General features: G+C 34.9%; 1 protein-coding gene across 1 annotated transcript in view; it reads left to right on the top strand.

Moving 5' to 3' along the window:
* Positions 1-7,809: 7,809 nt before the first annotated feature.
* LOC150076073 (protein gooseberry-like) overlaps positions 7,810-14,602 on the top strand; it is a 181,453-nt gene continuing 174,660 nt past the window's right edge. Inside the window, exon 1 of the mRNA XM_090388153.1 lies at positions 7,810-8,092. Within this exon, the coding sequence (XP_090244279.1) occupies positions 8,041-8,092 (52 nt within the window). The 5' untranslated portion in view covers positions 7,810-8,040. The remainder of the gene's footprint in view (positions 8,093-14,602) is intronic.

Here is a 14,602-nt window from a genome sequence, read left to right as displayed (position 1 = left end):
TGCATTGTTAAAAATATTGAGTCGTGTAATTGTGCCAGCTTTCAACTCTGTTTCACCGTGGATAAATCACCCTGGATGTACATTCAAAGTGCAAAATGTAAATTCGCCTTTATTGATTAATTAATTTATTTTTATTTAGGCCACCCAAATTTTATTCTTTTTTCATTTGCATTTTATCCCTAAAATTGTCATTGAATATCACAGCACTGTTCCTTAATTCATTAAATTCTTTAATTCACAACTTAATTGATATATTTCTGGGTCAACACTGAATTTTTTGAATCTAGTGTTCAGAAATTCCTAATAAGCAATATTCGGCTTTGAATCCCATCATCGAAAAAATTTTAATTGAAACCTGTGGAAAATGGTATAAAAAAAATCATTATAGTGAGTCTTTCCATCAAGGAGTTGTTTGGTGTTAATCAGTTTTCAGCGGAAAAGCGAAATGTCTTTTTATAGAGACGGTTCAATAATTCAAACCAGAATGATATTAAAAAATGAATGCGTCGATGTATGTAGGGATAATTTCGACGCACGTGTAGTGCGTATACAAGTGATTTGTATGCTCTTCAACTTTTTAAAAATTTAAATAGTTTCTTCCCGTTTATCAAATCTAAACTTATAGGATATTTCGACTACAGTCTTTCAATTATCACTTAAGAATTAAGAAATAATATGGACTTCATTGCGAAACATAATTCTTAAAACCGTACGAAACATGAGGTTTTAACAATATATTAATGTAAAAGTTTTATTTCAAAAATAAAGTTGCTGAATTTTTTTCAGTTGAAAGCAACAACACAGTAATAGTAAGCCTAAATATGCATAAAAATTTATATACTTATTTTTCCACATGGGATTTCCTGCGTTCTACACATCTGTGCCAACATGAAAACAATGCTATGCCATTGCAAAAAAAAAAATTATCTTGTTCGTGCAAGCAGCGACGAATCATTAACTTCATGTCACCATCAGGTACTTGAGGAATTCGAACAAAAAAAAAAGTCAACGGCTGGCAAAAATTCATATGATGTTATATCGGATAGCAAGACTCCGTGTCCTTTTGTTATATCAGAGAGAATTTTCTATACTAACTTTAGTTTACAAACGAACGTTAGTATAGCAGAAGTTCTTTCTTTTTATGTTGTTATGGCTGATTTTTCAATACACCACCATTATCACATCCCACATCACGTCGTCACCAGCACATTCGTTATCACAACTTGTTTCAATGGCAGTCATCCGGTGGGCCAGTATGAGAGATGGCAGTTGGTAGCAGGCATATAAACTTAAATTTCAAAAAACCTGAGCCTAGTATGAGCAAAAGGGACGATTTTCTAACCTAACTGTACCTTAACTTTATAGCATTTTAAATTCTTTTATTTTAAATTAAAATTTATAGCTAAAACCATTTGTGATAAGCACAAAGTCGGCATCCTATTCTGATATCCAATTATCTCATTTTTATTGTCTTTGTTTAGGGTTAAACATGCCAGCTCACCCCATTAGTTAGTATTTTGCTCCATTTAACCGCAAGTTTCACGATCCCTAAATATTTACTGCGAGTGAAGCCGAGTGGTCAGTCAAATTTATACAGATTACTATAGCGCAGTTCTATTCTTATACTCTCTATCTTGTAGACTCCTCTGACTGTGTGATTATCTCGTAGTATAAATAATTTTTTTTTATTAACTAGATGGAACAGGAATTAAAATATTTTTACAATACTATTGCAAAAATATTTATGTATTAATTTATTATAATACATGTATATATTTATGTATTGTAAAATGTATTATTTATCTGAATAAACTGCTATAAAAATACCCATCGTGGCCTCATGGAAATATATAATTAGCATAAATCTGAATAGCAACAAATAAAACCAGTTGGAGTGTGTTGGCACTTATGTTTAATGTATAAATTAATTGCAGCTGCAGATATTTAGAAATTGAGTATTCCAGAGGTGACGGCAAAATTCAATCTTTTAGTGTTTCGTATGAAGCACTAAAAGCATCGATGAAATTTCAAAGCATCGATGAAATTCTTCATCGATGCTTTGAAATTTACCACTCACACCGAAGACTAAACTACTGTACTGTATCTCAATGTTCAATACGTAGAATCAGAAAAAAAGGAAAATTTTTTTCAATATAAAGTGTAACTGGTGCAAATTTTTCAGAGGAATGTTCGTCAACAAAGGTCTTTCCCCCTTTTTAATATGGACCTGTATTTATTAATTTAAAACACTACGTCCATCTATGGGAGTAATTCAGCCCACTGAAATGTTCTTGTTTATACCTCGACACGACCATCAGGTCAGAGAAGCTTACAATAAATCATGAGTATACCGTTAATCGTATTTAGTAGTCATACGAGCTTGAACCGCGGTCCACTCAAACAGTGTGCTATGCACCCAGAACTATTGACCACTCGGCTACGTATCAACTCTACAACACTCAACTAAATATGGTACAATTTTCTTGTATTCTCTCTATTTTATTAATGTCATTGTCCTCATGTGATCGTCCAGGAGTATAAATACAAAATTTATTGATTTTATTTAGTATTTCTCAAGTAATTATCTTTGAATTTAATCGTATTTAGTAGTCATACGAGCTTGAACCGCGGTCCACTCAAACAGTGTGCTATGCACCCAGAACTATTGACCACTCGGCTACGTATCAACTCTACAACACTCAACTAAATATGGTACAATTTTCTTGTATTCTCTCTATTTTATTAATGTCATTGTCCTCATGTGATCGTCCAGGAGTATAAATACAAAATTTATTGATTTTATTTAGTATTTCTCAAGTAATTATCTTTGAAATAGTCAATGGTAAGCATAAAAATAATACAGAAGACCAAGTATTTGTAAGAAGATAAGGCAGTATTCAAGATAACTTATACTCGAAAGATTTTCGAACGTATTTATACCCCGATCTGTTTGTCATCCCAAACAATCCAGTGAGGATGTACAGTGAACTCCACCCCACACCATTTTTGACTTCAAATACGTTCATATTACGGGGACAGCCATGTACAGAATCCCGAACGTCGTGAATTCGAGTCTGAACTATGCTACAAATGCTCAACGACGCTTCCAGTCAGTAGTCTTGTTACGACTTTGGGGATGGTAGTTATGCCCAGCTGAAACAATCAACATCAAATACAGTAGTTTGTTTGTTATTTGGTTTTTAGGAGCATTAGCAACTAAGGCCATATTGCTCCGGAGATATGCGGTGGTCATTCGTATTTGGTGGTCACGGGCTCGAACCCCGGTCTAATCAAGAAGCGTGTGCTACGCACTGCTGCTCCTGCCCACAGAGGCGCCAACATGAAATAGTCTCCAATAGAATTAGAATTATAATCAATACTTCTATTTTCAACATACCCAGCTGTTCTCTCTAAAAGAGCAAGTACATATAACCGTTTTTCTTTTGGGGGAGGGACAGAAGTGTCTTAATTTAAAATGATCTTTCCCTCGCTACTGAATTAGCGGATCGAAGCTGTAGTGTGCGCGTGGGGGGGGGGGAACTATATAGATATTTTTGATTTTTTCTAAAGAGATAGGTCTGGTCCTAAAACGCAAGGCATTTCCAGTCTACAATTTCTATCATTAGGAACGATACTTAACATGCAGATTCAACATGCATCCGTATAAGCTGAAAACAAGCACGTGGGCTATTTGTCAGAGTTCATCACTTAGAGAGTCATCGATCTCATCTTTGTGGAAAACACATAACACACAGTATACATGGTAGGTTCCGACTGCGCTTATAAAAATTTCATTGTACACCTGGTAAATATTATAAGTCAAAATATAGCAATTTTTCCAGTTATGGTGAGAATCACAACCAGTCTCCACATGGAAAACAAACTCAGAAACAAGTATTTTGCTTCGGCCGTGCAAAATATACACTCATGGCTTTCGGGAGCACACCGAAACGCTTGTAACATTAGTGCTATTTCGAAACAACTACACCTTCTTAGAATGATTTCGTAGGCCATTCCTGGTCTGGGCTCGCATTTAGCTACTCTGGCAAACAAGGGAGACAGGCCATATTAGCAACACCCGGAAATTTAAACATGGGGGGACGCATCCCGTCACCAAATACGGAAGGTTGAAAACAACTGAAAGTTCTGTTGAAGATATATTTTACACAGAAGTGGATGCTAAAGAACAAATAAACAACACTAGCTTCGTGCCTTTATGGATCTGTTTCGATTTTTGAAGGGAGGATACGTATCTAAGTTATGAACATTTATTCTTTTATATCTTCCCAGAACCTTGAGGTGAGCATGTCTATCCCTTGGACCTAAGATATCACCTTCCAAAGCATGTGAAGGTTAATGTGCTTAACATAACATTCCATTACACCCGATGTAGCATTATGTGTCAGGTTCTCTGAATTCTAATATCTCTCGCACATATACATAATTCTTAACTAGTGGGAAATTATCGAAAGTGGGAAGTTATCGAAAGCCTAAAGCATAACTAATTTAAATTGCTGTATATTGCTGTACTAATTCAAATTGCTGTGAAAAAAAACAGAATTAAGAGGGGAAAAATAATAAAAAAAAAAACAAACTTCATTTTCACTGCAGCCGAGCAACTGTAATATCAAATTAAATTCATTTCTTAAAAATCAATTTTTTAAAAAATTTATTCACTTTGTGGTGATCTGTTTAATATTGGGACCGCTGAAATTAGAAAAAAAAAAAAAACCATAAAAAATTATGGTTCGAAAACTGAAGAGAAAGCAAATTGTGGAATCCATAATTGAACCAAAATGAGACTATTCAAGGCTATTCAATCAGTTGTGTTATGTTAATTTTTTCCCTATTTCTTCATTTCTATCTAATTATCCTAATACAGGTGACACCCGCTTAACGCTGATAATTCGTTCCGTAAAAACAGAGCGCTAAGTGAATCCGCGCTAAGCGAGTGCCACATTCACATAAGGTAACATATGTATTTGTGAGTTGTGGTCGGTGCCATAGGATATTTCCTAATCAATAATAAACGGTAGTGAAAAGATGCACAAATGTCGGTCAAAATATTTAATATTCAAATATTTGTACATATAAAATATTCTGCATTACATACGTATATTATTATGTGGTAACTACTTACGTATCAAAATTAAACTTAAAATTCCAATTAAAATCATGAATTTAATTGATCTAAATTGATTTAATTTAATTGATGATTTAATCATGAAAAAAATGTGTCGATTTTGGGTTGAACTTTGGCCCTCTTACAAATAAACTAAAAGGGGTATTAATTTTAAATCCCCCGCAGCGTTACCACCCAACAATAAAGTAAACCGATCCTTCGCCGCTTTGAAACCTGGCATGTTTTTTTCTTCTTTACCTGGCATGTTTTTTCCTTCTTTCAATATGAAACTTCTTTTAGGCGTTCGTTTCCACAAAAGTCCTGCTTCATCTATGTTAAAAACTTGTTGAGAAGTATAACACATAATACCCCTCTTCAATAATTTTAACAAGCTCTTTTTTGAAAGTTTCGGCCCCTTAATCTGCACTTGGGGCTTCTCCCTGGATTTTAAATCTATTCAACCAGCCCTTACTAGTTTTAAATGGTTCCACATTTTTTTTTTTTTTAGGTGAATTTTCTTCAGATCATCATATTGGCTAATCTCTCTCTCTCTCTCTCTCTCTCTCTCTCTCTCTCTCTCTCTCTCTCTCTCTCTTTTTTTTTTTTTTTTTATAATATTTAACTTAACTGAATTCTGGATTGGATATTATCTTTAATAAAATTAGTTAAAGTATTTCCATTTCAATCCTAATAGCCGGGCTAGCCCTTGCAGTGGAACAGCTAACTTTCCCGCTGCTAAAATTAATTCTTTATTTTTTTTATAATTGTTCTTACAGTTAAACTTGCAAGTCCTAAATTATTGCACACATCCGCTCGTCTTTGACCGAAATCGATTCGCTTCAAAACGTCTAATTTAATTTTCAAATTCAGTCTTTTTCTTACATTTATAGTCTTCGTACTGCGCTCAGACGTTGTTGCTTTTTCATTCTTATCGGCCATTATTAACTCTTCGAAAATGTAACTGCGTTGGTTACACTAATTATGATACAATGTTCAAGTAAACTGTCCGTTTCGCACGATGTCTATATAAATGCCCCTCTTCAATAATATAACGCAAATAGTACAAGCAATAAACTTGATCATTTTTTAAAATGTGGATCTCGGAACTACGTAACAAGTCACTGTACTGCAATTAAATTAGCGTGCGAGAAAATTTCACTGAGCGTGGGAAAATTTCTCAAGTCGGCGTGGGAAACGTTTTAATGCTGTTTTGGTATTCATTTTCAAGCTATCGACTCCATCAAATTAAACGATTTCGTTAAATATGCCAAAAATGCAATCTGTAAAAGAGCGTTATAGCGAATCAGCGTAAAGCGAACCGGGTTATAAGGGGCTTGCTGTAATGAGGTATATTTGAACATCAAGGGAAGAAAAAGTAGACCAATTAAAGAACAGCCATTATCCAGCATCATCGTGCGATTCCAGTGAATATAATGTTTTACGAACTGTTAGTTCGGTGTTGTGGGTGCGCCAACTAAAAAGGAAAATATCCGAAAGGAATATAATTTTTTACAACGAATATGCATAAACTGAAGTAAGCGGTCAAAATTCGTGCAGTTCGCCAAAAAGGTTTTCGTATAAGTTTGTATTTCCATTATTTCAAGATAAATGGACCATCCTATAAGTAATCCGATATTAGTATATTAATAGTGAGATCTATTCCTGCGAATTTTAGATTTACTTTTAAAATACTGTACTGATGTAAAAATGAACTTTAATAATTAAAAAAAAGTTGGAATTAAGAAGAATACAAATGTAATGCTAAACACATTCAAGTGGTCAGTTTTAAAAGAAGTTAAAAATTCCGGGTATTCGAAACCACGTGATCTCTGTAAAATTTTTGTGCTCTAATTCGCTGTAGTTGTGAGCCCTTGTGGCCATATGTGGTCTCCTAGATATAAATAGAATTATATAGAATTCATTTATTTATTATGATAGCTAAGGAATATTCAATTATATCTCTACAATAAGACTTAAAATTATATATGTATTTTGCTGTGGATAGCAAGAGTGAAATTAATTTAAAAAGGGTCAAGTCACAATTCTAATACTTTAATCACCGTAAGCGTAAGCCAGCTCCATATGAATACTGAGTAAGTCACGTGGTGCATACTTGCCAACACCACGTGATATATTAGGCGTTGTTAAAGGGGACAAACATCGCGCCAGATGCGAACGAATATCCTTCCGGAATAAGCTCGATAATTCTTCCAATCGTAATGGACCGATAGGAGGAGAATAAAATGTGCTTTAACTACGGATCACTTAGCCATATTATGACATAAAAAATAGATAAAAATCTTGATTTTTTTTACTTCATTCACTGTTCCAAAAGAAGGATATGAGATTTTCTCTTTCTTTCCATATGCTGGTGTGAAGCTGTGTAGAATGCACGTGAAGAAAAGGGGCTGAAATTGCTCTTTAAGGGGTTCGTTGTTTGTATCATTCCAAAGTACAGAGCGCGCGGGCAACCAATGAGAACTCATTAGAGTAACTCCCCGAGCATTTGGCCTGCCCACCAAGACTCCGCCATGCGGCTGCGAAGCCTAAAGCAGGGCTATGGGGGTAGGGGGTTTGATTTTTGAGATCGGAGGGGCACGCCGAATGTTGTCCAACTAGAAGTACTTCAGCGGTACTCGGAGACACTGTGCGCGTGTTTTGGCCGTCCGCTAAACTAACCGACAGTGCCTTTACCGTGAACGGTGTGTGCTATCTACGCGGAGTTCAGATCATATTCGTTGACGGAACAGTTGCCGTTAGTAACCACCGTGGCTACTCCGGGCCGGCCGTCGTGCGCTTTCTTTCCCGAAAGTAATCTGGATCCGCAGCCGCCGTCTGAATTATCCTCCCTGCATTCGGACCACGACTGGCCATCGTCCGGAGGTTGTTGGCGGTGGTCTATCCACACCCCGGGAACTATGGCCGGAGCGTTAAACATTCGACCTTTCTTTACTGGCTATCCATTTCAAGGTAGGAAAGAGTTCTTTCAAATATAGTATTTGTAGAATTTGAATGTACACAAACAGGAGGCGCTCCGGAACTTGCTAATCCTTCTACACACACACAGCTAATAACCGGCTTAATTATTATCTTCATTTAGCCTTCAGCGTTAAATATTTATCATAACAATGTTTGGACAGAACAGAATGGAACAATCTCTCTGTTGATTTAAGCAAGGCCTGCGGAACGCGGTAAACAGGGCATAGGGCCGCCAACGTCTGGGGCGCCGAAATTCAAAATTTTTATTATAATAATAGTCACGAAAAGTATCTGAAGGGCGCCAAATACATTTTATGCCTAGGGATGCCAAAAAACCCTAGCGCCGCGCCTGGATTTAAGCCTAACTATTCACAACGTTTTAAATTTACCTTTTTTCGGGGAGGGGAGACGATAAGCATCTTGCACTATATTACTATAGGTAATAATAGTTCTAAGTACACCGAAATATACCGCAGCGTACAATTTACTCAAGTCATATGATTTAATGTTGCCAGAATTAGAGAACAGAGAAAGCCTTCATAGCATTGTTGTCCTGGGTCATGTATATATTTTAAATAGTGGATAACGGTTGGGGGAGAATTTCACTTCAGGATGTCAGGAATATGTTAAGCCAAAATAAAATAAAATAGGCGAAGATTATACATTCAAAACAATTAGCTGAATCACAGACCTACAGTGTATATTAAGGCTGAATAAATATCGTGGTCTACATACAAAATAAACTTATTGGGAATATATAAAATTCCACACAGACTAATCTTGAGCAGTCTTAGAAGACAATTTAGCATGCGAATATATGTTTTAGAGTTTATTATATTTTGATATTATTCAAGAGTGGTTATTATATACCCTGTTGGCCTAATACTGTCTCCAAGAAATATTTATTAAAACTATTATAAAGGACATGTGACATGAACCATCCTAACCATCCTGATACAAAATTAAAATAACACTGAGCAAGCTTATATACAGCATTTGATGAGACACCTTGAAAGTTACAAAGGTATACATCAGTAAACAGCCACAAGCTGATTAATGATAACAGTTAACCAAAGTCCTTGATGTCATTCTTCTGTTAGCAGTTCGAATGAAGTTAAGGACTTATAGACACTTCTCTGACCTAAGAGTATTTCATTCGATATTAACGGCCGTCTTAGCGGTGTGGTCAAGAGGGAAGGTGCATAACTACACGTGCTTTGAGTGACCGGGATTCAAGTCCGTGACTGCTAAATATGGTGCTGTTTCTTGTTTTCTCTCTATTTTGTGAACTCCTCTGACCGTGTGGTCGTCCCGCAGTATAAACAATATTTATTTTAAAAGTTGTCCTCAACTACCCGGCATACCTAATACTGTGCTTCATATCTTAATTGTTTTTCGAAGTTCACACTGATTCATTAGCCTTCTAATGGCAGGGCAATACTTTCCAGGTGGCTCGCTCATGCCAGTGGTACTCAACAAAAAAAAAAAAAAAAAAAAAAAAAGCAATAATCTGAAATATTAATAACTTTAACAAAAATTTAGTTATGGCGAATTAAAGTTAATTTTTATAGATGTGCACAAAATGACAAATAACAAAAATATTTTTATCACAGGCAAAACTATATGGGAGTAATAGTATTTTACAAGTACAGTAGTATATGATTTCATATAAGACATGGAACCATAGTGGAATGAGACCTCTTCTTCGTCTGTGGGCTCTGGGAGATTCCCATAACAAAGTACTGTTTGTAGTGCAATATAAAGGAAAATCTTTTATGAAGGGTTGTGTTCTAAATGAGAAAACCATACCATTACAGTTTTTTTTTTCTTTTATCATACAAACAGCAAAAAGGACGTATATTGAAGAATTTCATCTTCAAGTTTATAGGAATAAATTTCGAATTAATTATATACTGTTTTCACCAAATCATACTATACTGGGTTTCTACGGTCAAGGTGATCGTAATTGCAGTTGGTGTTGTTGCATTTTCTTGTATCTCCATTTCGACAATACTAAATATCTTGACAGAGTTCCTTTGTAATGAACTAATCAGCTAACCCCTCAATAATCAGTCAATTCTACTTTCGCGGGACAGTTATTTATACCAGCAGGGAATTTCCCAGCAGAGCGGGGGTTCTTAATAGCCTTGGCACACCACAATATTTCCCGAGGACAAATGTACCAAAACAGGTGTTCAATTGAGGTCAAAGTGGGTCACAGTTTCTGAGAGAAAGGGACTATTAGCCATGAGATTAACTCTAGAGTACGACTTAAATCACTTAACCTTGTCGAAGAACGGGCAGCTCTGTAAGAAACTTTTAAGAAGGAAACAGCAGAAAGGTTTAATGAGCAAAGTAAATAGACAAGAGGGAGGGAGTAACGCGTATAATTAATATAAATTGTTTTAGTAGATATGTTATTCACGAAGACTGATTTGTGTGGTCGGTGTGAAGTGAAAAAGGCTGCTGACTTTCAATTCACTGTTCTCGTAATCATTTGAAATATGTCTTCAGGGCATCTAGAAGTTATTCATCATTATCCGGGCACTATAAGTTATTCGTTATAATTAACTCCCTTAGAGCGGGTGTCATCACATTATCGCTTAAGTTATTTGCTTCAGTATCATATGCTAGTGATTCTTAATGATTAAAAAAAAAAATTAGTTTCCCCCAGCATTGATCAAAACGTCCATTTTTCAAATAACTTTTATTTAATGAGAAATAAAAGAAATTTGAAAAATGGACGTTTTCAGATTCTAAAGAGTTTCTTGCCAAAAAAAAAAGTTTTCAATAAACTTATTTTAAAATGCAGAATTAACTATACAGTCGAAAAGTTCAGTGAAATGGAAGTAATCTAGATTCCTTTTCCAAGAAAGTTAAAGTTTTAATAATTTTTAGTTTTAATAATTCAGCACTGTATAACATTAAAATAGCATCTATAACCGGGCTATCCCAATTGGCAGCCAACCAGTATCCTTGTTCAACCGGAGAGTTCTGTATTATATGTGTATACTTAAGTGTAAATAAGTGCTTCGATTAGAAATGATTATAAAGATTTTCATAGTTATCAACCATTACCTTAATGTTTGACAACTAAAATAGGATTAAATATATGTTTTCTCAAAACTTTATACAACGCATGCAGCCATAACACTGATATCAGTTTTCACTAGTTCTAACATTCGGATGCCAGTGTTAATTACTGTTGTACTCGGACTTTTTATTATTATTTTGTATCAGTAATGATCATCTTAACATTTTCGCAAATTATTCTGGAAGTTTAACAACCAGAAATGCTTTAAACTTATCAACCGGAACAGTGTTTCATCTAATTCGAACACTGTACATTATTTTATAATTTTAGATTGTGTCCATGGATGAGTGCATGAGGTATATTTGCCCGCATCCCATGTGGCTAGACGCTAGATATTGCTGTGCTGATCTGCGATCGATAGTGTGCATATAATTTTTATTATAATTTAAAGTTCTAATACTGCCATAAGTTTCAAAGCTTCATTCTTCACCCAAGTTATACATTTTGATAAGGTCTAGAACCAATTGTGCAAGTACTTGTATTTATTTAATAATAATAAATTCTGTTCCATATATAATACTGTTACATTAGTATTTAAAAACTGAATTTCTATAGGAAAATAAATATTAAATTCTTCATTGCTGGATATTAAGACTTCCCGGGCAGTAATTAGATGCTTTCAAACGTATTAGCCAATAAATCTTGATCGATAAGACAAATCCTGCCATAAACATACTATTTATTCTATAGCGAAATTTTTAAGGAATCTGAAGGCTCGACTAGTATAAAAGTTATAACAGCCAAATGTGTTTTAATGTTTTAGTTTCGGTAGTCTGAAGGCTCGACTAGTATAAAAGTTATAACAGCCAAATGTGTTTTAATGTTTTAGTTTCGGTAGTCGTAATAAATCCTGCTTATGGGGTTAGTAGTTATAATGACCACACACACTCTACACATCAGAACATTTTGTCTCGACTTGTTTTTTAATGATTTGGGATTCAGCACTTAAATGAAACATTGCTTTAAACAGAGCTTTTTGTGTGTTCAGAATGTCAGTGCATCTTCATAATTCTTTGTATTGGATTGTATTTGCTACAAGCTCAAATGCGTTTTTTTTTTTTTTTTCTTGGAATGTATAAGTGACAGTTACACAAAGTATAACTGATTCCAATAATAATAAGTGGTAGGCAGTAGCGAGATATTTATGTGACGTGTATTCATGCTCCATCTAGAGAATGGATGGGCAGAAATCCTTTTTAGTTCGCGTTATACTGGAAATAAATCGAATTATCCATATGCAAGTAGACGTTGCCCGTGATGCCACAGGCAAAACCGGTGAACTGCCTCTACCTTTATATTTTTGTACATATTTCTCATGTTTTTGTAATTTACAGCACTTTTTATAAAATAATATCCTTTAATTTGGACACTTCGGCATTCCACAATTCAAGTATGTAAAATAATAAACACTGTAAGCTCTGTACCTTTTCAGGTTAAGCACATGTGCTCCATGTAACCGCCGGACCTCTGAATGTAAATATCACCCCCCTAGCTTACTGCTGTCCAGAGGGTGGCTACTGAACAGAGCAATAAACAGATTTAAAAAATAAATTTCGTGGTGTCACGTAGATTCGAATATCTAAAGGGATTAGCCTAGTCTAGAAGGAATGTATCCTTACTAACAAAATATAAATATATATAATAATAGACTATAAATGATATGCGTAATGAATATAACGAAAGGCAAAAGTAATGAAACTAAGAAGTACAAAACTTTTAAAAAAATCGAAATATGCAAATACATGACAATAAAATGGTAAAGCAGGGAAAATTTAATATTATGTGGGGAAAAAATAAAATGATAAAACTGAAAATTTTAACATTCGTTGCATATTTATAGAACATTTCAGGACAAAAAATACGGTAAAAATTACATAAATCAGTTTATACTTTGCAACGATCACATAGAGTCAGAAGTGTTCACAAGAATATGAAAATTCGGTTTAACTCCAGTCACGTAGGCTTCAACCATATTTAACTCAAACGCGTAAATTACTGGATGCTCGTGTTTGCCCACTCGGCTACGGCGACCTTTTTCATATTAATAATATACTCAAAGCAAACTTCATGGTTAACATACGTTTAAAGATCTGTCATTAGAAATAAGGAATGGAAAAGTTCCATTTTGACAACCAATAGGATGTTTTGATATAGCTATTAACTACCCTATAAAAATGTCACGACAAGTTAGTCTAAAAAGGTATTACATTTTCTGTTTTTACTCTGGGACTGCCATTTCATTTTCATTTTTCATTTATTTGTACACACAATTCTTTACATTTTATATACAAGAACTTACAGAGAATATATATATACAATTTTATATACATTAGCATTATCATTCTCATTATACCTATATATATACTATATTATATATGACCACGTGTGTGTGTGTGTGTGTGTGTGTGTGTGTGTGTGTGTGTGTGTGTGTTTTACCTGTATCAAGGGTGGCTCCTAGGCCTTAGCCCATCTCCACCTTGCACGTCTGTGGTGGTGGTGCAGAAACTCAGCATGCTTTTTATCGCTTGTGTATGTCCACCTTGCCACCAGGGAGCAGCCAACACCCAGGCACAAGCAGCCAAGCCTGGGTCTACTATTACCTTTAGTGCCATGGGCACAAATCCCACACCCACCGGAGATAGTGCAATATCGGTGGGTGCCAGCAATCCCGTCCCCAGGTTGCCCAAAAACTCTGGGACTGCCACATGGTTCAAGTGAATTTTCATAATAATAATAATATTATTAAATTAGTTTATTTGCACAACAATTTCACCCCTGAACAGCCTTTCGCTAGAAGGATATACAGACTAGATTTATAGTAAATAAATCTCTATAATAGTAAAAGAATTAATACATTTTAATTACTGATATTTGGGTTATACGAATTTTGAATCACCTGGTGTCTTGGCTTCCTGAAACGCTAGAGTTACACTCAATTTAACCTCTCAGAACTAGTATAACGGGTGACAGTGTACTTTTTTGCTACGTAACGCATTCGTAGCGCACAATCAGAAAGGCCACTTTCTCTAGAAGCACTCCAACCTTGGAGGGTCACGAACCACCTGCTATTGGACAACAGAGACTGAACATTGCAATACTTCTTGATATACCGTGTGGATTCGAATACTTAAAAGCGATTTAGGCCAAAAAAGGTTGCAAAGTTGATTTCATTATTTATGAAAAGTATAAAAATCAAATCCTATGAAATGGGTCAGACTTAATTTGACCCATTTCAGTGTAAAGTTTTATTTTACGTTATATACTGTATTCCCATTATTATTTTTATTTATTTTATGTAAATAAAAAAAATTAATTATTTTATTGTGCGGCATCCAGATTGTTCCAGACACTGGAACATAATCTGGATGTTAAACACTGACAGAATTACTTGTTTAAACAATATAAAC

This window comes from Mastigoproctus giganteus, chromosome 13, assembly GCF_048544385.1.
Source record: "Mastigoproctus giganteus isolate SK-2022 chromosome 13, ASM4854438v1, whole genome shotgun sequence".
In the NCBI taxonomy this organism is placed as follows: Eukaryota; Metazoa; Arthropoda; class Arachnida; order Uropygi; family Thelyphonidae; genus Mastigoproctus; species Mastigoproctus giganteus.
Note: the sequence above shows the minus strand (reverse complement) of the source record. Positions and strands in the feature narration are given on the sequence as shown.